This window comes from Microtus pennsylvanicus, chromosome 14 (assembly GCF_037038515.1).
Source record: "Microtus pennsylvanicus isolate mMicPen1 chromosome 14, mMicPen1.hap1, whole genome shotgun sequence".
NCBI lineage: Eukaryota > Metazoa > Chordata > Mammalia > Rodentia > Cricetidae > Microtus > Microtus pennsylvanicus.
In genome coordinates, this window is record NC_134592.1 from 74221033 (window position 1) to 74247843 (window position 26811).

The 26811-nt window shown below is 42.1% G+C and overlaps 1 protein-coding gene across 1 annotated transcript in view; it reads left to right on the forward strand.

Annotated features, from left to right (window-relative positions):
* Prkar2b (protein kinase cAMP-dependent type II regulatory subunit beta) overlaps positions 1 to 26811 on the forward strand; it is a 94015-nt gene that overhangs the window by 20087 nt on the left and 47117 nt on the right. Inside the window, exon 2 of the mRNA XM_075947404.1 lies at positions 1473 to 1508. Coding sequence (XP_075803519.1) covers positions 1473 to 1508 — 36 coding nt within the window. The remainder of the gene's footprint in view (positions 1 to 1472; positions 1509 to 26811) is intronic.

Sequence of the window (26811 nt, forward strand, 5' to 3'; positions counted from 1 at the left end):
GATTGATTGAGACAAGGTCTCACTATGTGGCCGTTTGGCCTGAAGCTCCCCACGTAGACAGGATTGGCTTTGAACTCAGATCTGCCTGCCTCTTCTTCCTCCGTGCTGAGATTAAAGATGTGCACCAGCTTATGTATTGTTTTAATAGGTGGGTTTTGAGTTATTTCACAAGGTTAACCCTTTATGTTAGTGAAGATTGGTACGGAGGAAAATGCACTGACCTCTCACTGTACAATTTCAGAACTCAGTACCTCCCTCCCCTCTCCTCTCTTCTCCTCCCCCACCTTCCTTTCTGCAGTGTTTCTAGATTTTTGGCCTCAAACTTTGCTGCAGTGTGTGTGTGTGTGTACGCGCGCGCGCACGCTTGCGTGTGTGCATGTGTGTGTGTAGGTGGGAGAGAGAGAGAGAGAGAGAGAGATATCTATCACAAGTTCATCTCTTTAAAAAAATTTCACTGTAGCATTTCCTTATCAAAATCCCATAGAGATAATGAAGTTTAAAGCTTGGAGCATCTGCCTCACGTAGCCTTTCTCCAAATCCTTGTTCCTGTGCCAACATACTCTTCATGGAACCACAGTGCTGAGAATTGTGTCTTCTCTGTCTCTGTAGCGTAAACAGCCTTTGTAGTTGCTGCTTTAGAAGTCTTAAAGTGTTAACACATAGCATAGCAGACCCATGATTTTTTGAATACACATGCTGGCCCTTCTACGTAATGTGAATCACCCATCTATCCATTTCCCTTAAAAGAACATCAGAACTTTTCCATTTCTTGATATATTTATGTCTGCACATCCCAGAACCGAGTGGAATCAGGCTGTGGGCAGACAGAGCAGTGGATGCGGCGTGCCCCAGCCTGCACCCACATCTTCCTGTGTGCACATTGTATGTCGTGGATGTCTTACACATTATTCCATCTAGGGTGGGCAAGGGTGGACTATCCTTCACCTAAGCATGAGTTTATTTTCCATGAACATTTTTAGTTTCGTTTCCGTTTCAAAAGTCTACTGCTCAAACGGCCTGTTTATATGTTGCTTTTCCTTTCTCTATAGCTCTTCCTCAAGACTCGCCCCCCACCCCCAAAGCCAACCGAGAAGGACAGAGCTTAGCTGGCCCTTGGTGTAACTTCCCCTTTGTTTCCTAGCAGCATTTATAGGTTTGTTGTCCTCCACTTAGGTGGCATAAACGTGCTTTAACAAAGGGTTTTTATTTAAGGTCTTTAGGGGAAATTAATCTGATAGGTAAAACATTGAGTTCATGTTATGTTTCTTTAGGGATTTTTATTTCTTTTGTTGGTAGTAAATGCTTTATTCTGACCATTTAATTGTATATGGCTTATGTTTATTCTTGTATTATTTATACATTCTAGTTTATATTGAACTTACGGAATTACTTAACTGACTTGAGTCTCTCTTGGTTTTAGGATAAATATGATTTAAAAAATCTAATCATATTGTTCTGCTCTTTTCTTTTAGCTCCAGTTATAAACCGGTTCACAAGGCGCGCCTCGGGTAAGTCTGTCCTACGGACTTCACTCGCTGCTAATGGTGACATTTTAAAGATGATAGTTGTGCTGGACAAAACTGTACAAAGAATAATTAACAGGGGGAAATAACCTATCTGTTCATCTTTTTTTCTAAGAAGAACCCCAGTGTGTTATAATGATATATTAGGAATTAACTGAAAATTGATTAATCCGCAAGTCTGTGTTTAAGTCCCACTGTGGCCCAGGCTTCATCTCAGTCTGCGCGTTTTTCTTGCTTTTGACAGAACGGCTACTTGGGTGACTTTCTCACTCACCGGGGACAGTTTAGAAGCAGTGGTTTAACGAATGGGCAAAGGAGACCTAGAAACGAGAGGGGGCGTTTTTAACCATTAGCTGGAGCCCTCTAGAGTGGGAGCAAACCACTTGATGTTTTTAGTTGCTGTCTTAAATATTCCCTGGTGCCCTGAAATGGTGATCGGTGTGGGCCCTGTGACCCGTGGGGTAAAGGGCACTCAGCTAAAGGCATTTCTGTCTACACCAGTTTCAGTAAAGGGAATTGGGGTGTGTAAATGGATCCGTGACTTTCTGGGAAATTCACTCTGTGGAATATGTTCTCTGAGAGAGGACTGATGGGTGTACCGCATTTACTTTGGGAGGGCCACTCTTCCTCTTACATACAGGTAGAATTATTTTACTCAAAAATAGAAGATAAATATTTCATACACTTATCTTTGAAGTCAGATATTAGGAATTAGTTCTTTATTTTATAAAATTGCCCAATTTCTGTTGTGTTATAAAACTCAGAAAGCTTTAAGCCTTTTTTTTTTATGCTTTGCTAGTGGTTAATAGAATAATTTACTCTTGTACGCAGTGACCAGGTCTGTAATGATGGAAAGGAAGAAGGTGTGCTGCACTGAATGCTTATTTTAAACAGCTAATGCACGACGCAGGTTTTAGTGCCTTCTGTGGAATAGGTTGTGTTTATGTCTGCAAAGCACTGAACTTTATCCAGAGCAGAGCCGTGAAACACGACTCTCAAAAACAGCAGAAACCAGGAAGAAACAACTGTAATCAGCGTCGTGTATCTCGCCTTTTGAGTGTGAAGTCCATCCAGTAGGAACAGCTGTGGGTCTTGGAACCATCCCCCTTCCTGTCCTGTGCTGTGTGAGACGTTTGTTTATGAGTATGTTCCATTAGTACTTTTTATATGATGTATTCATCAATACTTGATGGCTCAGTATATAGATTAGTGTTCAAACACCATTATTCTACCTCTCCCCCTAAATGTGCATGCATCCGCTGTATCTCCTTAGGACCTGGCTGGAAATGTAGCTGATGAAATACTAACTAGCAAATACAATTCAAATGTATTCTTTTCCCGCCGACAGACATTTGGAAGTACAAGTGAAACGAATAAAAAAAATTATTATAAAATAACAATAAGCCAGCGGGCGGTGGTGGTAGTACTTGACGTTAATCCCAGCACTCGGGAGGCAGAGGCAGGCGGATCTCAGCAAGTTTGAGGGCAGCCTGGTCTCCAGAGCGAGTTCTAGGATACCCAGGGCTACACAGAGAAACTCTGTCTCAAAACAAAGACCCAAAACAGAAAACCAAAATAATAACAGCAACAACAACAACAAAACCTGTGAGCCTAAAAGGTACAAAATTGTCATAATGTGTGCTGAAAACCATGATGAGTGGGTCAATGTCGATTGCGAATACAGGAGTACTTTGTAGAGTGCCCTGGTCAGTCGTTCACTGTACATACACACTTTCAGACTGCGAGCCGAGAGACATGAAATCATATGTCTTAGGAAAACAATAACAGTGTTGTATATGGGAGAATGAGGATGTAGTTGATCATTTACATATCTATATTTTGCCTTCTTATAATTCTTATGAAAATTTTTCTACATAGTTCCTGGCTGCAAACCATGGACTCAGTCTTGGGTACTCTGGGAGGGAAATTCTGCAGTTCTGTTATTGTACGTAATTACTGAGATTGCCTGAGGAGTCTTTTTGGTCGAGTTTAAATTCAGTCATATTTTCCTCTTAGAATTAAACTGTAAAACTCCTAAGAACTAGAATCTATGAGAAAGAAAATCAGTCAGATAAAATCACCCAGAAGTCTTTGAGTTTGTTTCTTTTACAATAATAATTCAAAAAAGAAACCCCTGTATTTGTTACAAAATAAGATAGAAACACTGTGTGTTACAACAATGTTGGTGGTGCTGGTGCTTGGTCAGTGCTGGGTGGATGAAAACTCAGTGAGATGCAGTTTCTCATATTCTAAGTTCCTTATACCCCTGAGTTTGGAGCTTTTTGTGTTTATATTACATCCATTAAAAATAATTTTCAGACACAAATCAGTTAAATAAAATGTTCTTCTCTTACACTGTTCTGGTTCGTGAGGACGAGAAGTGTGTTTATAAGACACTTAGCAGGTGCACTGTTTAGGCTCCTCTTTTTACATTCACTTTTATTTGTGCGAATGTATATGAAGAGACACCGTGACCACAGCAACTCTTACAAATGAAACTTTTACTTGGGGCTAGCTTACAGTTTCAGAGGTTGAGTCTGCTATCCTTACGGCAGGGAGCATGGCGGCATGTGGGCAAAGATGGTGCTGGAGCTGAGAGAGCTACCTCTTGCAGGTAACAGGAAGTCCACTAGCTGTCACACTGAGGGCATCTTGAGAAAGCCTCTTGGTGACACACTTCCTCCAGCAAGGCCACACCTCCTAATAGTGCCACTCCCTTGGTGGGGGGAGCATTTCCTTTCGAACCACCACACCCACAAGCCTGCCAGTTATTGGTCCTATAAGTAAAAGGGCCAATTGTCATCAATGTTGCTAAACAGAGTTCCTATGGCTTTAGGTCCTCAGTTTTCAGAAGCCAGTTAACTACTTAGTGCAGGGTGAAGGCTGTGGCAGCCTCATGAATGGAATAGGATATATATTCTAATGCTAGAAATATAGAGCCTGGCCCTGCAGGTCTGTTGGGTCAGTTCTATGAAACATGAAGGTGGTTGTCGCTTGCCTGCTGAAATACAACTGCAGTACACTTAGGGTGTCTTCCATGCAGTGCCTCCTTAGACCCACAGCACCTTACAATCCTGTTATTAAAAGAAAATGTCTGGCTTTTGTTCATTTCTTTTCGGGAAGGGGCGTTTGTAAACACTTCTCTCTCTCTCTCTTTTTTTTTTTTTTTTTTTTTTTTTTGGTTTTTCGAGACAGGGTTTCTCTGTGGTTTTGGAGCCTATCCTGGAACTAGCCCTTGTAGACCAGGCTGGTCTCGAACTCACAGAGATCCACATGACTCTGCCTCCCAAGTGCTAGGATTAAGGCGTGCTCCACCACCGCCCGGCAACACTTCTTTAAAAATACAGAGAACTGTTTTTCTCCTCCTTTCCTCCCTCCTCTCCTTCTCCCCTACCCTTCTCCCTCGCTGGGAGGCTCACAATAATATTCAAGTTTGCCTAAGGGCTAAGTGGTTTCGATAAGACCCCCCCACAAACGTTTACTCTCTCCAAAGTACTAGTGGCAATGCATCTTTCGAAGGGCATGCTTTAAATACAGCCAGCGAAACCCTCACGAGGCATTGTACTGTAGCCCAGCAGAGAAAAGTGTTAGCCTTGGAGTCGTAACATTGACGTCAGTCTTTAATCAGTGTATCTCTTTTTTATTGTTTGCACATTATAGGATTCCAGCAGATACCAGTGTTTTCCCTGTGGTTTTAGTTCTAAAGTGGGAGGGGAGATCCAGCCAGAGACAATGCCTTGCCTTGTGAGGGCTGGTCACTCTCTTTGTTTCTTTCTAAACACAAGATTTTATTTAGAAAAATAAATTTACAGAAAATTTCAAAGAATAGCTGAATGAACACATTGACCCAGATTCCTTGATTGTTAATTCATTATTTTGACACATTTGCACACTCCCCTTTCTTTATACACCACCACACATATGCACACATATTTTTAGTTTTTGAGATGAAAGTGTCTGTGTAGTCCAGGAATTCAGGATTTTCCTCCCACCTTCAAGCTCCTGAGTGTCATCATTCCCAGTCACACTTTAATCTTTTATTGACCCTTTCAGGAATTCTAAATATTTGAGTGCACATCTGCCAAAATCAAGGACATCTTTCTACACACGGGAATTAACGGCTGTAAACTCGATATACTGTATCCTACTGTCCTTAGAGTCAGACTTTTTCCATTGTCCTACTAAGCCCCCCCCCCCCCCATTAACCACTTTTGTGTCTTGGTTTTTCTTCTCTTTTGTAAATTGACTTCCCAGAATTTTTTAAATTTGCTTTTCTGGCATTTTGAAGGTATTCCTGACCCATTATTAGCTGCAGTGAGTTCTTGGGCAGCGCAGACAATGCAGCTGTTGGTCAGCATGTCCCGCTGTTGCCCGCGGAATCTGTGGAGTCTGCGTTGATGTTTGGCGTTGCTTTCAAGGTCTGAAGCAGTCCTGTGCTAAGAAGCGCTTGTTTCTTGTGACGGGTGTACGCTTGCATTCACACACGCACACAAGGACTTTTGTAAAGATAATTCAGTCTAGTGTTTTGCCATGGATGTGGATTTGTATAATCAATTTTAACAAAGATAAACTTTCGTTATTTTTTCTAAAATTAGCATTAAGAAAATTTCAGAGCTGAAATTAAGGTTTGTCAGTCTCAAATACTTAGTGTGTAAAGTGACATTAAAAGTAAAATGAGAAAAAAAATGCAAAATTAATTCTTAAGAAAATAGTGAAGCAGCCAGCAGCAGTTCACATCTTGAATCGGGAACTTACGTTTTGCCTTGTTTTGGAAATATTTTATAGCCTGGTGTTTGTCTGTGTCTCAGTGGTGAGAGCCTTTCATCCGTGGTCCTTGTTTTCCCCCAGACTGTTCTCATATATGGCAGTTAGGGAATCCTCACCTGTACTCCACGGCACATGCCGAGAAAATGCTACTTTGCTAATTAGTTCACTAATTGATTCTGCCAACATTTACTAAGAGTCTCCTGGGCCCTAGGTGTACTGCTAGGGATGCAGGAATACGATGTCGTCCGTGCGAAATTCCCAGCCCATCAGGGAAACTGGCCATGACTCATAGGATGACAGATGCCATGGTAACCACAAAGGAGAAAACCTTGTGTTGTTAGGACACGGCTCACAGGAAGAGCACTATTAAAGCTGGTAACACTGTACATTTGACAGAGAACATAAGGGTATTTGTGCTCCATCACTAACAGGGACTTTTATTTGGTATCACTTTAAAGTTCAGGCTCCTTAGTAGCTTTCCTGAGACTCAGTTTCTCCAGGTGTGTCTTACGAGTTTTATTGCTGTGAAGAGACACCATGACCACAGCAACTCTTATGAAGGGAAGCATTTAATTGGGGCTGGCTTACAGTTCAGAGGTTTAGTCCCTCATTATGGTGGCATGCAGGCAGACATGGTGCTGGAGAAGCTGAGAGTTCTACATCTGGACCCACAGGCAGCAGAAGGAGACTCTGGGCTACTCTGAGAGTTGCTTGAATATATGAGACCTCAAAGCCCACCCCCACAGTGACACGCTTCCTCCAACAAGGCCATACCTCTTAATATGCCACTACCTATGGGCCAAGCATTCAAATACATGAGTCTGTGGGGTCGTTCCTATTCAAACTGCCACATTCCATTGGCCCCTTGTAGGCATAACATAATGCAAAATGCATTTAGTCTAACTTCAAAAATCCCCTAGTCTATAAAAGTCCAGAGTTCAAAGTTTCTTCTGTCTGAGAGTTATGCAAAATCAGTTTCTCTTTCTCTCCCTTAGTTTTTTGAGATCGGGTTTCTCTGTATAAGAGCTCTAATTGTCCTGGAACTCATTTTTGTATACCAGGCCAGCTTCAAATTGAAATTCAAATCCATCCCTGCTTCCTGAGGGATGTGCTACCACCACCTGCTCCACCCAGTAAGAGCCATATAATCTCCTGACTGTAATCCCCTATAAAATTAAAATAGAAAACAGATTACACATCTCCAATATATAATGGCACAGGATATATTTTACCTTTCCAGAATGTAGGGAAGGAAGCATAGTGAGGAAATACTGGACCAAACCAAGACTGAAAACCAGCTGGGCAAACCCCAGTCTCCACATCTCCTTGTTTGATGTCAAAATGTTCTTCAGATCTCCAGTTCTTTTCAGCTTGTTGACTGCAACACACTTGTCAGCAGGAATCCCAGGGCTCTGGCATCTCTAAGGTCGTGGGTTCTCCAAAGCAGTTCTTCACAGCTGCACACAATGGCTTCTTTGGGTCTCCATGTAGGGATACTCTGGCCTCAGCAGCCTTCCTTGGTTGCAGAGGAAGATTCTACAGCCCCTTTTTGTTATCCTTGAAGCCAGAATCACGTAGCCAAAGTTGCCAAGTTCTGCCGCTTGCTGGGACTGGACTATCCCCCCCCCTTGTTCAATTACATCTGTTTTCTATGGCTTCCTTTGGTTCTGGAACTTGCTCTGTAGATCAGGCTGGCCTTGAATTCAGAGATCGGCCTGCCTTAGCCTTCTGAGTGCTGGGATTAAAGGTGTGCACAACCACAACCAGCTCTAAACTTTTCTTTAATTCATTTTCACGGGTTGGTCTTGCCCTGAGGTCACCACTCCCTTTACTCCAGTTAAATCTATTTATCTTCGTGAACAGAGGACTTAGCCCCATTTCACTTCCTGGTACCCCTTTTCTCCCCAATCTGTATGTTTTGTATTTTTCCCTGTTCAACTTGTTCCTTTTCATTATTAATCTTCATAAGAGTGAACTCTTAACAACCACCTGACAGAGTCAATACCAGGCTGTTTTTGAGATTTCCTTTACAAACACAATTAATCCAAAACTCTTCACTTTAGCCTCGGGCATACTTTTTAGACAAGGACAAAAAACAGCCACATTATTAACTAGAGTGTCACAAGACTGGTCTCTAGGCCACTAAAATTCTTCTCCTCTGGAACCCCTTGAGCTGGGCTCCCATAGTTCAGATCCTCCTTGTCACCCCTGTCTTCCATGTTCCTAATATTATGGCCTGTTAAGCTGCACTTAAAGCATTCCATTCCTAACCCAAGGTCTCAAGGTCTAACTTCCTCCAAACAAAAGAATAGTCAGGCTTATCACAACAGTACCCAGGTCCCTGGTGCCAACTTCTGTCTTAGTTAAGATTTTATTGCTGTGAATAGACACCATGACCCGGCAACTCGTTAAAAAAAATATTTGATTGGGGCTGGCTTACATTTTCAGAGGTTTAGTCCATTATCATCATGGTGAGTCATGGCCGCATGCAGACAGACACTAGAGGAGCTGAGAGTTCTACATCTTGATCTGAAGACAGGTTCAGAGGAGACTCTGTACCACACTGGGCATAGCTTGAGCATATGAGACCTTAAAGCCCACCTCCACAGTGACACACTTCCTCCAACAAGACCAGGAGATGCCGAGAGCCTTGGAAGTCACCCTGGCAAGGATGGAGCCCACGGAGCATCCTCATTACCAGCACACAGCCCTGAATCTGCCCAGGAATAGATAAAATGGATACATTTACTCAGCATAGCCATTCTTAATATGATTAGGGTTTAGGGTTTCTGCTGCACAAACAAAACCCTTTTCTGTTTCTTTGTTTTCTTTTTCTAATATATTATAGACCAGTCTGTAATTCATTATAGACCTCTATAAAATGTGGAATTTCTATAGATCTACCAGATTTCTATAGTATTTTCTAAATACTCTTATTTTTGGTTTATTAATCTTGTAGATGGCCACGGCTTAAGTGTCACAGCCTTGGTGTGACCTACAGGAAATGTGGAAGTTCTCATAAAAAGATTTCATAAAAGAAAATTACAAATTTAGTTCTAAGAACCCATTATTTAGAAACCAAGCATTTTATTTTGCCAGAGTGGAGTTTTGTCAGTATGGATTGCCACAGGAATGAGTGGGGAGCCCTTGGTTGTTGGTGGCACGTGGTAGCCATGTTCCAGGCTCAAGATTGAGATGATTTTGCTGGGGAAGAATGAGCATGTCATAGTTATGGGGCAAGAAGTGGAGGATGCGTGAAGTTTTGTTGGAATTATGGAAGCCGATGGTAAAGTTGGGGCGACTCTGGAATGTGCACCTCAATGTCGTGAATCTGGGAGAAGGATGGCAATGTAGGGAACTCTACAAGGCCTCCCGCTATCTTTCCTATTGCAGCATACAAGGGGTGGCACTCTCTAAGAAAAGTAATGTTCTATGAAAAACGTAGACTCCGGTTCCCTGTGGGAGAAGTGTTAGAAAGGAGAGCCCACGGGTCAACACTTCTACAGAGCACTCAACATTGTTGACAATGAACCCGTAAGTACTCTGCATTCTTGAGGAAGTTGCAGGCAAAGGGGGAAGTTCAAGGAGTGGAGAGAGATGAGTTTGGTAAAAACATAGTTGTTGCTGGGTGATGGTGGCACACGCCGTTCGTCCCAGCCCTTGAGAGGCAGAGGCAGAGGGATCTCTGTGAGTTTGAGGCTAACCTGGTCTACAAAATGAGTTTCAGAACAGTCGGGGCTACACAGAGAAACCCCGTCTCAAAAAAACAAAAGAGAAAACAAAACAAAAATACCCAAACAACAACAAAATGTCTGAGAAAGCGTCGTCATGTGGGTGACCAAGGGTAACACGGTTGAAGGCACGGTTGGACTGATGGGGTGTAGGGTTGCATTGATTCTCTGTAAATGCTTGTTTAAACTAAACTTAAGGCTAGTTTTAACCTTCCAGTATTTAACTGCAGAAGGCAGTAAGAAATGAAGAGGTCCTAAGTTGGGCAATTATTTTCCACTTACTGATTAAATATTTAGTAAGAACTTACAGTGCTTAGCTGTAGGCTCAGCCCAAGGGAAGACAGTGATGAGGGTCTTTGGATCCATTGGTTATTCCATGTGATCTGGATAAAATACTTAAGTGGTCTCCTGTAAAAATTGCTTATTGTGATGGTTCATGAAGAGAATGATTAGAAAACTCTGGGTGTAATCCCTGCCGTGTACTAAAGGCTAAATGTGTTTTTATTAGTTCAATGTCTCAAAATCCAATAGAACCAAATGTCCTAATATCCATTCTGGGTTTTTTTCTGTGTATTACTGCTCTTAATTTTAATTAGTTGAAGTATGTAAGTCCATAATTTTTCGACTTAGCACTACCCCAAATTTGAATTAAGTTATCATTGTAATCGCATGTGTAGAAAATTTTTTTCTCAGGAAATTCGGGATCAACTTACCCCTGGACCCAGCAATACCACTCTTGGGAATATACCCAAGAGATGCCCTATCATACAACAAAAGTATATGCTCAACTATTTCATAGCAGCATTGTTTGTAATAGCCAGAACCTGGAAACAACCTAGATGCCCTTCAATGGAAGAATGGATGAAGAAAGTATGGAATATATACATATTAGAGTACTACTCAGCATTAAAAAACAATGACTTCTTGAATTTTGCATACAAATGGACAGAAATAGAAAACACTATCCTGAGTGAGGTAAGCCAGACCCAAATATGAGGAACATGGGATATACTCACTCATATTTGGTTTCTAGCCATAAATAAAGGACATTGAGCCTATAATTCGTGATCCTAGAGAAGCTATGTAAGAAGGTGAACCCAAAGAAAAACATATAGGCATCCTCCTGAATATTAACTTTCATCAGGCAATGAAAGGAGACTGAGACAGAGACCCACATTGGAGCACCGGACTGAAATCTCAAGGCCCAAATCAGGAGCAGAAGGAGACGAAGCACGAGCAAGGAACTCAGGACCGTGATGGGTGCACCCACACACTGAGACAATAGGGATGCTCTATCGGGAACTCACCAAGGCCAGCTGGCCTGGGTCTGAAAAAGCATGGGATAAAACTGGACTAGCTGAACATAGTGGACAATGAGGACTACTGAGAACTCAAGAACAATGGCAATGAGTTTTTGATCCTACTGCACGTACTTGCTTTGTGGGAGCCTAGGCAGTTTTGATGCTCGCCTTACTAGACCTGGATGGACGTGGGTGGTCCTTGGACTTCCCACAGGGCAGGGAACCCTGATTGCTCTTGGGCTGGCGAGGGAGGGGGACTTGATTGGGGGAGGGGGAGGGAAATGGGAGGCGGTAGCAGGGAGGAGGCAGAAATCTTTAATAAATAAATAAAAAATAAAAATAATAATAAAAAAAAGAAAATTTCTTTAGCTAAGAGCAGAAAAACATCTTCTCTTCCCTAAATTATCAGCTGTATCTATAGACTGTTTTTTGAAAACTGAGATTGCCTTTTAAAATTTCACCTTGCTATTTTAACGTGTGTAAATGCTGCCACCTGACCCCACTTCCCTAGCCAACTTTGCCAGCTGCTTCTTTTGAGCCAATAACTAGAGAATGAGCTATACTGCCCTTGGGTTCTGAGTCCATGAGCTCCGTGAGCTATTTTATTCTAATTTACAATTGATCAAGTTTTTTGATATCTAAAAAATGAATGCTTCAGTTAGATGTCCTCAGGCTGCTCTTTCATTCCTGTGGCCCCAGCATTCAGGAGGCAGAGGGAGGCAGATCACTGGGAGTCATGGCCACCCTGCTCTACATACAGGCCAGCCACAGGGTGGAAAACACAACCCAGCAGAACCTCAACCAGGTCTCTCTTTCTACTTCCCCTTTTTTGTGTGTTTTCTTTCTTTAGTTAGGAGTTATTCAAAACAGAGAATGTTGGCTTTATTATCTCACAGAAGGCTTCATAACAAGACAACTAAAAATTTAAGACAGAAACGGACGGTGTGCTGTTTTCATCATGATGGGAAGGAGAGCAGTTCACCTAAGAGACTGGCCACATGAGCCCACTTCTGTCTTCACCAAGTGTCACCAAAAAAGGTGACAGTGACCTTCTTACTCATGTCGTCCCTTTCTAAGTAGACTAGTAGTTTAACATATTCCTCGCATGGCCCACGGATAGTGATGCATGGACCTCGAGTGCTGTGTGGCTGTTTTCTGCCTAGATGCTCCGTGAGGTCTGAGCAGCTTGTGTGCGGCAGCTGCAGCAAAGGGGGAAACTCTTGTCCACCACGTCTGCCCTGTGACTTTCTAAACTAAACCGTTGCCTTCTATTGCGTTTCTGTTTGGTTTTTATACTTTTAGATTCTGTGAATCTAGTGACTACATCGTTTTGTTTTTTAAATAGCACGTTTATAATAGCACAAGAGGGGGTCTATTTAGTGTCTTTTAAAACAAACAACAAAAATCCAGAATAGCACGGACCTTAAAATCTAGAATTATGTACTATTGACAAAAACATTGGTATTATATCTTACAGTTAGGAGTTAAATGGAATTAAATACTTCCTTTAGCTAAGTGGTTACTTCAGAAGGGGTTTGTGGCGGTTCGGTTGTAGAGTTGGAGGTTGGAGGTGAAGGGGTCAAAGTCCATGTCAGGATGAGGGCAGAGACCACTCTGAGATGACTCATCTGTCACAAATGTTTTCAAGGATTTCCAGTTCCCAACCTTTTCTCATCTGTCACTTTGTAAAAGAATAAAATTCTCTAGTGGGGATATGTAGCGTGATTTCTAATTGTTCCTAATAATAAAAACCCGGAGTCAGATATTAGGGGGTAAAAGCTGAAAGATCAGAGAAGCAGAGCAGCCAGCCACTGGTTCTTACCTCTACAAAGTGGGGTATCCTGTTTTTACACGTCCTCAGACTGAACACTTGAACTCATAGTCCTCTCTCTGCCCAACCATTTCCATTCCTGTCTCCACCTCCCTAGTGCTAGGATTAAAGACCTGGGACTCCCAAGTACTGGGATTAAAGGTGTGACCCACCACCGCCTGTCTCTGCTTCTCTTTTAGACTGCACCGATCTCGTGGCCTTGAACTCACAGAGATCCTTCTGCCTCTGCCTCCCCAGTGCTGGGATTAAAATTGTGTGCCACCACTGCCTGACCTCTATGGCTAACTAGTGGCCAGTCCCGCACTCTGATCTTTAGGCAAGCTTTATTTGTTAAAGCACAAACAAAGTATCACCACAAGGATAAGGGCTGTTTGATGGCGGATCAGTTAGGCTGGTTCTGAACCCTCGTGGTAGTAGGCGAAAGCCAGTGCTGTTGCTGGTGAAATGAATCGGGCTCGGATGTGGGCCACCAGCGTTCTCAGTGCTGCTTCCCCAGTGGCGGCTAAGGAGAGTCACTGGCAGTTCTTCACAGGGGATTTTAGACCATCTCTGTTTAACAGGCACAAAGAGTGATTCAGTTCCCAAGGTTGTGCCTAAGGTCATATTCTTTTTATCTTCAGTATTATCGAAATACTGAGTCAAAATAGTTTTAGATATTTTATTAAACAGGAGTAGGGGCAATAGAACTATAAAACTGTTGCATACTTCATCATCAAATCACGCAGGTATTTGTGACTGTTCACGGGAAACAAGTCAAGCCATGTCTAGGTTTTCTTTTTTGAGACAGGGTCTCATGTATCCAGGCCTCAGCATCATTAGGTAACGAAGGATGTCCCTGGGCTTCAGATCCTGGTGTCTCATGTGTGTCCATGCCTGGTTTATGCGGTGCTAGGGACTTAACCTTGTTCTTTCTGAGCTTGTGTTCTGTCCTTCCAGTTTGCAGCTGTTTTCTGTCGTGGTTTTCATCCTGAATTTTAAAATCACGTTAGATATTCTTATGATAAATTCCAACACATTAAAAGCATTTGTTGAATAAATTGTATTGCTAGCATTGTTTTTTCTATATAGGCTCTTCTAGGTGAGGAAGTTAAATTAGTGTTGTTATTAATAGAGTTATAGGTATTTCTACTATTTTAAATACGTTCTTTGAATTTTATCCTGTTCATCGCTAAATTTTCTGTGCTCTGAATTATGGGTTTGCATATTTATGTTTTTTAGTTCAAGTAACTGATTCCGATTAATTTCAATTTAAATTTCACTGTTACCCAGTTTCCCTTAGAACATTTTAGAAACCTAAAAATACCACATTATCATTCAAATTATTGAAAATATATTGTGATGTTGAAATTATGATATTGAGTATCTAAACATATCCTTACCTGTGTTTCTAGAAATTGTTTGTTTACATTTTATTCGGATTCATTATTAATCTTTATTTCTCCCTCAAGAAGGCAAATAAAACCTTATTATCTGAAAAATTCAATTGAATTTATACAATACTTTTTTGCTAGTTTGTTTTTAAGATTGGGTTTCATCATGGTTTGATTGGCCTAGAACTAGCTATGTAGACCAGGCTAGCCTTGAGCTCACAGCGATCCACTTGTGTCTCCCTCTGAGGGACAGGATTAAAGACATGAGCTTAGTTTATATACCCTTCACATTCTTCAAGCCAAACAGTAAGTTAATGGTATAGGAAATTCGCGAGGATGACTACAAACTGAATGTGCCATGCTTGATTGGTTTGCAGCATTGTAATTAATAACGATCACATTCCTTTGTCATGTGGATCCTATAAAAGATGCATCAGTCCGCTTCCATCTGTTTGTAGAATATAGAAACAGGTGTGATAAGCCTTGTGGGTACTCTAAGACCTGTAATGTTAGGTAGTAGATGCGGTCTGATGACTTAGAGAAGAGACAAGGCACGGGGAGGGGGTGTGACGGGTGAGACTGTGAGAGTTGGGACTTGGCCTCTCCATTTTAATTTTTAAATTTGAAATGATTCCCAGCTTCTGCATTGTCAATAACAGTGAATTAGAATCTTTTTTTTAAATTTAATTTTGGCCTTTTAATGATGAGGTTTTATTCCCTACTATAAAGCTGAAGTATTACTTTCCCCATTGCAATCCTGTGCATCCGTATTGATGCCGTTGTAGTTGTGATCAGTACACAACAGAATTTCATTAGACCAGTGTTCTGCAACAATGGAATTTAGAGTCTAGACACAATATGGTGTTGTGTAATTGCGCCATAAAAATACATTCATACTTGATGTGTGTAGAAGTGGAATTGCTTAGCCAAGGCTGTAGGAGTGGGGAATTTGTCCAGATGTTGTCAGACGCCCTATAAAACAGCACACTAATTCATCTTCCGTCCTCTGTTTAATATAGTGTGGAACAGTGTTACAGGACACTTAAATGTTTCCAGTGTTACAGGTCAGTTACTCGGCTGGTATTTCCTTATTTACTAAGCCTCTGTGCTCACCATTTGCCGCCTGTAGTTACCCTGAGTGGCCTGGTCCGTCTCTTTCTTCATTTCTCGTTTGTGTTTGGGCTCAGGCGCTCCTAAGCTAAGTACTTGACCTGGAGAGGATTGCTTAGTATCCAGACACCAGTCTAATACTGTTAAAAATGTAGTGGCGGAAATACCAAGTTCACAGAGTACTGTTGATTTGTGAAACTATGATGTATGCTTGCTAAGATTACTAATACTACTAAGGGTTTTAGAAATGAGTAGAATGTTGAATGTCTTCATAATGTCTATATAATCATCAGTATCTCCTTCTTTACAAGATGACAATCAGATAAATTATGTCAGTGTATTTCCTAGTATCAGAAAATCCTCATAGTCATGTGATGAGCTCTGCTTCTTCAAACATGCTCAATTACTGTCTTAAAGCGGAAGTAACACGTCATACCAGAGTAAACACTTGAACCCAGAATTAAGCTCTTGAATCTCAGGCACAATTCAGAAGGCGTTATTGGAAGAGCATTCTGCCTTAGGGTTTGGAGCTAATGATTATGTAACTGGAAACTGTTCTTGAGGAACCCAGTAGTCATGGTAAGAGGTGCTGGTCAGATATGAGGAGTATCGTGTCGTGCAGGAGACTACATGGAGCATGGCATCCTGTATCTGTCTCACAGTTTCACGTGTGTTAGGATCATGTATACCATATGGCATTTAAAATAATAGTCACAGTGTCATTACCTACAACTGCAAGAGAACTTTACCCAAATGTAGGAAAGTGTTGTTGTTATAATTTGTACCTTTTAGGGACATACGCACCTCTGAAGTGGTTGTATTGTCTTGATAGCACAAATCCTTTTAAGTTTGATTTAATTTTAAACTGACTATAACAGAAAAGTGAAATAAATACCTGTACATTTGCACAAATTATGTTTGTGTAAAATGAGGACATGATTGTTCCAAGATTTGGTTTAGGAAAATTCCTTCCTCCCTCCCTCCCTCCCTCCCTCCCTCCCTCCCTCCCTCCCTCCCTCCCTCTTTCTTTCTTTCTTTCTTTCTTTCTTTCTTTCTTCCTCCTTCCTTCCTTCCTTTCTTTCTTTTTTTTTCTTTCTTTCTTTCTTTCTGTTTGTTTTTAAGGTATGGGAGAACAGCCAAAAGCATCTGGAAGAGTCCAGAGCATAGAAAGTAATAGACTATAAGCGTGGCCAGCAGATTGGACTAGGCCATGAGAAGAGAGAGAGAGAGAGCTAGAGAGGAGGACAAAGAGAGGACAAAAAGAGAGTGAGCTCATGGCTGAAATGGTAGGGTTATTGGGAACGAGAAGCTGGGGAAGGGAAACCCATGAGCTGGAGAAGTTTAGGGTAGGCAACAGAGCCTACCCTAAAAAAGGGCCAGGACACCAAGTTGGACTCTCTAACAGGATTCATGATACTGCAAGAGCCCAGAGACCAGCATACACTCCAATGTACCAGTAGGCACCAGGGGTAGCCATTTGTCCCTTTTGGGACCTTAACAGTGTCTTAGGACACTTCAGAAAGGCATGCTCAATCAAGTACTACCCTTATTTCTTTTTTTAAAAATCTCAAGACGACTGAGGACATTAGTAATATGGTATGGCATGGGCTAAAGATAGTTTCTATTGAAAAAACAAGTTCCATGCTTTGAGTCCATTTTGACTACAAACTCGGAATATAACCAAAGCCTGGCGTTTCAAAGGGAAATGCTTCAGGTGACATAATAGTTAATCATTTACTGGCTGCTTACCTCAAGCTAGGAATTCCTCTAAGTGTTTTTGTGTTATTGATTTGACTTTTTTTCATTTATTTTAACATACCGACCACAGTTTCCCTTCCCCCTACTACCGTTCCTCCCACCTCTCCCCATTCCTCCATCCACTCCTCCTCCTCTCCATTCAGAAAGGAGCAGGCCTCCCATGGGAGTCAACAAAGAATGGCCCATCAAGGTGAGGCAGGACCAAGCTTCTCCCCCCTGCATTTTGATGGACAAGGCAACCTAGCATGGGGAATAGGTTCCCAAAAGCCAGCTCATGAGACAGGAACTGGTCCTGATCCCACTGCTAGGGGCCCCACAAACAGACCAAGCTATGTAACTTGTCACGCACATGCAGAGGGCCTAGGTAGGTCCCATGCAGGCTCCCAGCTGTCTGTCTAGAGTCCATGAGCTCCCACTTCTTTAGGTCAGCTGGAATGACTTATTCTTTTTTATATACATTTTTAATTGATATTTATTGAGCTGTACATTTTTCTCTGCTCCCCTTTCTGCTTCTCCCGTTCCCCCTTCAATCCTCCCTCAAGGTCCCCATGCTCCCAATTTACTCAGGAGATCCTGTCTTTTTCTACTTCCCATGTAGATTAGATCTACATAAGTCTCTCTCAGTGTCTGCATCGTTGTCTACGTTCTCTGGAATTGTGGTTTGTGGGCTGGCTTTCTTTGCTTTATGTTTAAAAACCACCTATGAGTAAGTACATGTGATAATTGTCTTTCTGTGTCTGAGTTACCTCAGGAATGACTTATTCTTTAAAGTAACTCTATATAACAGGCACTATTCTAGAACGAGCTAAGATAAACATATACACTGGCCAAATCTTTGCCTTGGTTACATAGCAACCAGTGGGAGGGACAAGACGGAGATTCAGATACACTGTTTGCGCAGTTGTGTGCTGCATACCAGAGTTCTGTCAACATTGAATACATACCCAAGGGTGGCTCCTTATTTTATAGATGAGCATTGGACTTACAGTGGTTGTAATGTGCAATTATTACTGAGGCCTAGGCAGGAGGCTGAGTCTCTGTTCTGAGGTCTGGCTGCTTGTCTCCCTCAAAACAAACAAAAGCCGGAAAAGCCTTGGTGAAGAGGAGGGATTTCTGTTCAGTGTGGCTGCCTCTGGGAAGGTAGATCTGAGAGCTGTATTCAGGGATGCCGAGCAGTGTCCGACCTCAAGCGGGAAAGGAGCAAATTCAGGACAGGAAACATGCGCAGTAGAGCAGTCTCGGTCACACTGTGGTCTAGTTGGTCATTATCAGCAACTGGAAAGTTGATGTCACTGGAGGTAGCCGTGCCTGCCAGCAGCAGTCCGAGCATTTGGAGATGGAGAGGAGAATCACGAGATTGGATCCAGTGTGGCCTGTCGACCTGTTCAGAGAGATCTTGTCTTGGAGGTAAAAGAAATAGAAACTTGCTTTTGTATGAATTAGTTTGATTCTTGCCACAGGATATTGATTAGTTCCTGAAGTCCCTGGTGACTGTAGGAAGACATGACTTGGAGAAAAGTGTGCATCAGAAAGGCAAAATGGAGTGAGTGAGGCCTCCAATTTAGGACAATGGCTTCTAGGCACCGTGCTAGTGGTCTGGAACACCAGATGTTGTGAACATTGACAGTTGGCAATCTGTCAGCAATAGCGGGGGAGACACAATGTCTGTGGTAGCCCGAGTAACTCCCTGCTCATGGGACATCAGGTAAAGCTGGATCTTTGTATCACAGGAAAGAACTTCAGAATGAATCAGAGTGAAGTAAAGTTAGCAAAGGTATTCACTCCTAAGCTTCCGTGGGAGAGGAGGACAGATGGTGTTGGCTCAGGAGAAAGACAGTCACACCTGGCAGAGGGATGTGGGTGCCTGTTTGCTTTGTTAAGAGAGTCCTGCTTAGGTGTCTCTGTAATGGCTATGCACATGTTCTATGGCTTTCTGGTTTACATTGCACAAAAGGTGCCATTTGCAACAAAGTGAAGTTTAAATGGTATGTGAGAAATACAGGCTGCTTTCCTTACTACTCTTATCTGAAAGGTAAAAATGAAATTATAGGTGGCTTTTATGAGGTGTGCCATTTGGAAATACAGACGAAAGGAGTACTGTCCACTAACATCTTGGCCCTAAGTAAACAAGATTTTTTGTTCTTAACATCCTTGTTTTGAGATGCCTTTCAGAAAATTTTGTCCAATTTTGTGGACAATCTAAAAGTTTTTGTACCCAGCCAGCAGGTAGATAGAGATCCTGTTAGGTTTTAAGAAAGGGGGTCATGGAGAGGGGTGCAGGTTCCAGAGAATGTCCGTCAGCTTCATTAACTCCCTAAATGTATGTGGTGTGATGTGGAGTGGGGGAGGGATGGGTGCACACACGCACCTGCCTGCCTGTCTGTCTGTCTGTCTGTGTCATTGTCTCTGTTGGCACACTCACTTGCAAACCCAGAGCTCCTGGATGCTCACTTCTGTTTTCCCTCTTGCCAGTGTGACTGCAGTGACCCCTTTGGATGTACATCTTTCTCTCTTGAGAAACACTGTTGTTTGCAGTACCTCATGTAGAATGACAAGAACTAGCACTATGGGACTGATGTCATTGTTCTTTTAGAAGAATGGGGCCATTATCTTGCCTAGCAATTCATCCAGCTACTGAAGGAAGAATTCCCAGGGAAGAAATAATACTTTACTTTTATGTCAGTATCTTTAAAGAGATACTGTGGGGAGTCAAGGTCAGCCTTTCATCTTGGAAACCATTTTTTAAGTGTTTAAAAAAAGGTTTTGGTGTTTATCTGTGCTTGTGTTTGTGGTCAGGTGTGTGTACCGTTTGTATGCAGTACCCTCAGAGGCCAGAAGAGGGCTTCAGATCTCTCGAGCTGCCCTTATAGGTGGTGAGTGATGGGACCAAACTGAGGACCTCTGGAAATGCAGCAAGCGCTCTTAACTACTGAGCCTTCTTTCCAGCCCCCTTAGAATCTATTTATAATGTTATTTTCTTAAACAAACAACCACTTTCTTCCATCACACTATACAAAATAAAATAATTACACTTTAAAATCTGATTTTTTTTAAGTTTGTAAGTGCTTCCATTTTATAAGAGGACAATTGTTTTCTATAATAAAAAGATAAGGTAATTGTGATTGTGTTGAATGATTATATTTTCATAACTACCTAAATGATGGCTTTATAATGTGGTTGCTTATGGTGCTCTCATTTCAGTTAAATGAACAATCACACTGTGTATTGTTTGCAAGACACTGTGCATTTTTCTAAACTGTTAAGGATGAGGAAGGAGAAGCTTGTGCCCAAGCCGCTCAGATACTTTGTGGTGTCAGCTCGTCAGAGTTGTGGCTAACACCGATCTCACAGAGGTGAGCATCACCCACTCTGATTCTAAATATATATCCTAACACAGAATGAACAAAAGGTAGGTACACACACACTCAGGGAGACTGTGCACGCGTGGCTGTGTGTGTGAGTGTGTGTGTGAGTGTATGTGTGCACGCGTGGCTGTGTGTGAGTGTGTGTGTGAGTGTGTGTGAGTGTGTGTGTATGTATGTGTGCACGCGTGGCTGTGTGTGTGAGTGTGTGTGTGAGTGTGTGTGAGTGTGTGTGTGTGTGTGAGTGTGTGTGTGTGTATGTATGTGTGCACGCGTGGCTGTGTGTGTGAGTGTGTGTGTGTGAGTGTGTGTGTGTGTGTATGTATGTGTGCACGCGTGGCTGTGTGAGTGTGTGTGTGAGTGTGTGTGTGAGAGTGTGTGTTTGAGTGTGTGTGTGTGTGTGAGTGTGTGTGTGTATGTATGTGTGCACGCGTGGCTGTGTGTGTGAGTGTGTGTGTGAGTGTGTGTGTGAGTGTGTGTGTGCACGCGTGGCTGTGTGTGTGAGTGTGTGTGTGTGAGTGTGTGTGTGTGTATGTATGTGTGCACGCGTGGCTGTGTGTGTGAGTGTGTGTGTGTGAGTGTGTGTGAGTGTGTGTGAGTGTGTGTGTGTATGTATGTGTGCACGCGTGGCTGTGTGTGTGTGTGTGTGTGAGTGTGTGTGTGAGTGTGTGAGTGTGTATGTATGTGTGCACGCGTGGCTGTGTGAGTGTGTGTGTGAGTGTGTGTGTGAGAGTGTGTGTTTGAGTGTGTGTGTGTGTGTGTGTGTTTGAGTGTGTGTGTGTGTGTAGTGGGGGTGAATCAGCAGAGAAAACACGTAGTCTTTCCACTCACTGTCTCCTGATTCTGAGTTACCTACGTTAGAAATACACAGTTTTGGTGTTCTAATCATTATTTTTGAAATCTTTTAAAGAAATTAGGAGAAGAGGAAATATATTTATGGAATCTTATGTTTACTCAAATATCTGTCATTTAAAATTTTCATTTAAAAAGGTCTTCTGTGTGGTTTTTGAGATAGCAATGGGGTGGAGCCCATTGGTAACCTCAGCTGCAATGTTTTCTTTGAGATAAGGTCTCTTGTGGGGATCAGGGGTCTTACCATAAGCACTGGCAGTATAAGTGCGTGCCACCATACCCAGCTTTTCACATAGATGCTGGGGATAGAACTCAGGTCCTCAAACTTTTATGGTATACACTGTTAGCCCCTAGTGCCCCCTGCCCCGAGATAGGGTCTCTTGTAGGCCACTTTGGTTGTGAACTTGCGAGAGGACTGAGAATGACCTTGAACTTCTAATCCTTCTGTCTCTACTTACGAGGATAAGATTACGGGTGTGCACCACACCTCTGGTTGGTAGTCCTGGAGACTGAACTTGGGGCCTTGTGTGTGCTGGACGTGCATTACACCCTCTAATCTACATCTTTTTTACAGAACAAAATTTAGTGTTTTACCCATTACAGGTGTTTGGTTGTATGATATTAAGCGTTCACATTGATGTGCACCAGGCACCACCGTCTGCCGACAGAACTTTACACCTTAACTAACCGTACGCGTTAAACACTGAACTCCTCATCCTACAGCCGCCTCTGTCTCTGTGAATGTGAGTGTTGTAGGAATCTCATTAGCTACACTCAGTCCCGCTGTAACTGAGTTAGTCGTGTCTCTAAGGGTCATTAGTATTACAGCCCGCACTAGGGCTTCCTTCATGCTACAAGCGAATAACATTCCGTTCTTTGTTTATACTGTACTTTGTTTATACGTTGATTTCCTGATGGACGCTGCTCCTGCATGTTGACTGTTACGCTGTTATAAAAATGGACACACAAATATCTGTTTGAGTCTCTGCTTTCAGTTCTTTGGAGTATATTCCCCAAAGAGGGGTTACTGGGATATATGGTAATTAAAAAAAAAACAAACTTTTTTTGTGGAATTGTTTATTAGTGTCTCTTCTGCTGTTGTGCTAGCTAGAACACCTGAAAAGGCAGCTTGAGAGAGAAAGTCTGTTTTTGTCCTCTGATTCCAGACAAGATGCCGTTCACCACAGCGGGAAAGGCATGGTGGTGGCAGCTTGCAGCTGGCCCTCATTGCATCAGAAGTCCAGAAGCAGAGAGCAAACAGGAACTGCCTGTAGAAGTCTAAAACCTCAGGCTCTGTTTACCAGAGTCTCCCTCCTGCAGAACTCCACCTCCCCAAGCTGTGCCACCAACTGGGAACCACGTGTTCAAGCACAGGAGCTTTGGTGTGTGGGGGATACACATTCACAGCACAGCGGAGTGTCATAGTGGTTTCGACAGTGCCTGTGATGTCATTCCCCAACAGCGCACAGGCTTCCAGACTCTACAGCCTTAGCTGTGCTGGCCTTGTGTTGTGTGTGTGTGGTGTGTATGTGTGTGTGTGAGTGTGTGTGCATGTGGTATTTATGTATGCATGTGTGAGTGTGTGTATGTGTGTGTGTGTATGTGTGTGTATGTGTGTGAGTGTGTGTGCATGTGGTGTGTGTATGTGTATGTATGTGTGTCTATGAGTGTGAGTGTGAGTGTGTGTGTGTGAGTATGGGTATGTGTATATGTATATGTGTGTAATCTTTTAAGTTGACTTCTCCCAGTCTGTTCCCACCTCTCACCAGCAGGACTGAGAAAGTCCATTCTAAACAATGCTTTCTTTGTAATACTGTTTTTTTTTTATTTAATAAACAGAAGACTCTAACAAGTGTGCTAATTTATTTGACCTACATGTTTAGTAGTTTGTCTCTGGATTTTATTTCATTGTTTATTTATTTGTTTGTTTATATTTTGTTTTTTCAAGACAGGGTTTCTCTGTAGCTTTGGAGCCTGTCCTGGAGGTCACTCTGTAGACCAGGTTTGTCTCAAACTCACAGAGATCCACCTGCCTCTGCCTCCTGAGTGCTGGGATTAATAGTATGTGCCACCACCGTCTAGCTGGATTTTAATTTTTTTACTCATCATATATCATTTTATCTTAATTAAAAAATTTATAAGAACTTGTTTTTAATTTGTCATCTCACAAATTGATCCAGATCTTGATTGGAGAAAAATGGCAGCTAATAAAAAGAAGAATTCCCAGCAAAGGAGAAATTAAGATATATGTCTGTGGTGGTTTGAAAGAAAATAGTCCCCAAAGGGGGTGGCCCTATTAGGAGGTGTGGCCTTGCTGGAGGAAGAGTGTCACTGTGGGGACAGGATTTGGGGTCACAGTTCACTTCCTGTTGCCTGGGGACTCAGATGTACAACCCTCAGGTCCTTCTCCAGCCCTATGCCCACCTGCATGCTGCCATGCTTCCTGCCTTCGATAATGGACTAAACCTATGAAACTGTAGGCCACCCAAACTAAATGTTTTCCTTTATAAAAGTTACTGTGGTCATGGTGTCTCTTCACAGCAATAGAAGCCCTAAGACAGTGTCATTATATATTATTGCTTTATTTGAAACCATTCAAAAATTAGACTTTATAGAAATATGCCATGACCTACAAAAGTGTTCACCAAACTTATTTTTTTTTAAAGCAATTTCCATGAGTTGGTATAGTTTCAATCCACAGAAAATAAGTATTTTTTTAAGAGGCTGTTCAGTTCCATTTTTAGAACTGGAAATGGAGTTGGGTGTGCCAGTACAGGCCTAAGAACCCTAGTTTTCAGCAAGGCTGGCGCAAGAAGAAAAAGAGTCTGTGCGGGCTGATAAGCGCTGTGCCTGCACGCTTTGGTGAGCACAGTCCTGCTAGACTCCCGATTGCTCTGAGAGTCGCCAGGACGGTCCCCCCAGTGCTGGTGTCTCTCCTCTGACTTCCCTGCTGGGTTAAGTTCCAGTTTCCCACCCTAGGATACGCTGGTCAAATGATGCTTGTTCTGAAAATATACTAGTGAACTAGGAGAATCCCAGCGGCCTCTCTTCCTCATTCGTCTCAAACACCGGAAGTGTCCAAGAATGCATTTCTGAGTAATAAGTGAAAACGTTTAAGTGGTGCTAGAACTGTGATTTAAAGGGCAGAATTACATCGTGATAAATGAGACTATATTGGTCTATTGGCCAATGTTTATATTTAGTTTATTTTAATATAAAAGAAGATTTGTTTGCTTGTTTCTCAAGACAAGGTTTCTCTGTGTATCTGTGTCTGTCCTAGAACTCACTCTGTAGACCAGGCTGGCTTCGAACTCACAGAGATCTACCTGCCTCTGCTTCCCTGAGTACTGGGATAAAGGCATGTGCCACCACTGCCTTTAATCAGAGTAAATTTCAAGAGATAATTATATTACCTAAACAATAGAACCCTTCTGACAGATTTGAGAAATTATCAATTGATATTTAAACTGAACAATCATAATTCTTTGAAAATTTCTCCTTGGCTATTAATTAGATTTTTTTTAAAAAATGTGCAACCCAGGCTGGCTTTGAACTCATGATCTTCCTGCCTCTGCCTCCTTCAACAAATCCTACCGGCATGTGCCACCACAACTGGCTCGATTTAATTTTTAAAACCTTTTGTTAGATTTACTTTTGTTTTTTGTGTATTAGTATTTTGCCTGTATTTATGTCTTGTGTGCTTGGGCACTGGAGTACACTGAACTGTAGTTATAGATGGTTGTAACCATCATGAGTACTGGGAACCTAACATGGGGAAGATAACCGTTAAAAATTTATTTAGTAAAGGAATATGTGTTCTTTTTTTAAAAATATTTATATATTTTATGTATATGGTACTCTCTATCTGTTTATACACCTGCATGCCAGAAGAGGGAATCAGATCCCATTATAGATGGCTGTGAGCCGCCATGTGGTTGCTGGGAGTTGAACTCAGGACCTCTGCAAGGGCAGCCGGTGCTCTTAACCTCTGAGCCATCTCTCCCCTCTGACAAATGTGCTCTAACATAAAGTTTTGTTTTTCCTGTAGAGGTTTTATGACACAGACTTTAAAAAGAGTTGACCTTCTATCTTTTTTGTGTGTGTGTGTGTTTTTTTTGTTTGTTTGTTTTGTGCTCTTGGCAGGAACTACATGGAGATGGAGGTGAGGTTTTTTTGTTTGTTTTTGTTTTTTATATTTATTTATTATGTATACAATATTCTGTCTGTATGTAGGCCAGAAGAGGGCACCAGACCTCATTACAGATGGTTGTGAGCCACCATATGGTTGCTGGGAATTGAACTCAGGACCTTTGGAAGAGCAGGCAATGCTCTTAACCACTGAGCCATCTCTCCAGCCCACCTTCTATCTTTAATAATAATAAAAAAATAGCATATGGCGAGGAAATCCTTCTGGCCTGCAGGCCCAGAACTGCTCCTTTGCAGCAGCAGATGGGAGCAAAGGTAGGGCAGGCCTGGCGTCACCTCACCCCCTTCGTTAGCTGGAGTGAGTGCATTCCATACTGGTGAGCTCTGGCTCTTTATCACCCTCCCCAGTTCTCCCCTCCACCGCGTCAGTCAGTGAGATTTCACTGTAGATATACCGTGCATCTGTTATGCATTTGGTGTATATTTTGTACTTTCTTTTTTTTTTTTAAGAAATTTTTTTTGGCCCCTGGGAACCATTTTCTTTGGTGAGATGCTTGCCTTCTCTGATAATTTTTAAAGTTTTTTTTTTCTCATGTAGGAGGGCATTTAACCATCTTGAGTGAGAACTCTGTTGTCTAATACACCTGTGCTTTTATATGCGCTTTATTTTAAGCTAATTATTATTTAAATAAGTATGCAAAAAAATGGGCACATTGATAACACAAAAAATTTAACCTTTGTATATTGTATAGAAGACAGTTCTTTTCTACATTTAAAGGTCTCTGAACCACAAAGTCTTTGCGTGGAGGCCATATTTGTGTGTCATTCTTCCAGGGAATATTTATGAAGGGCACATATGGTGTACAATACAGCATCAGCATTGAGCACCCAGTGGCTCACAGTGTTCTTTACTCTTTGTCGACCACGATGCCAGTGTGGGTTTTATTCTTGCCTAATATCAGCTTGTCTGACTGTATCGAACCTCAAACACAACCAATGAAGAGAAGAGGGATCTTGCTTTTAGAAAAAACAACGAACTCCGGAGCTGGCATAACCCTTT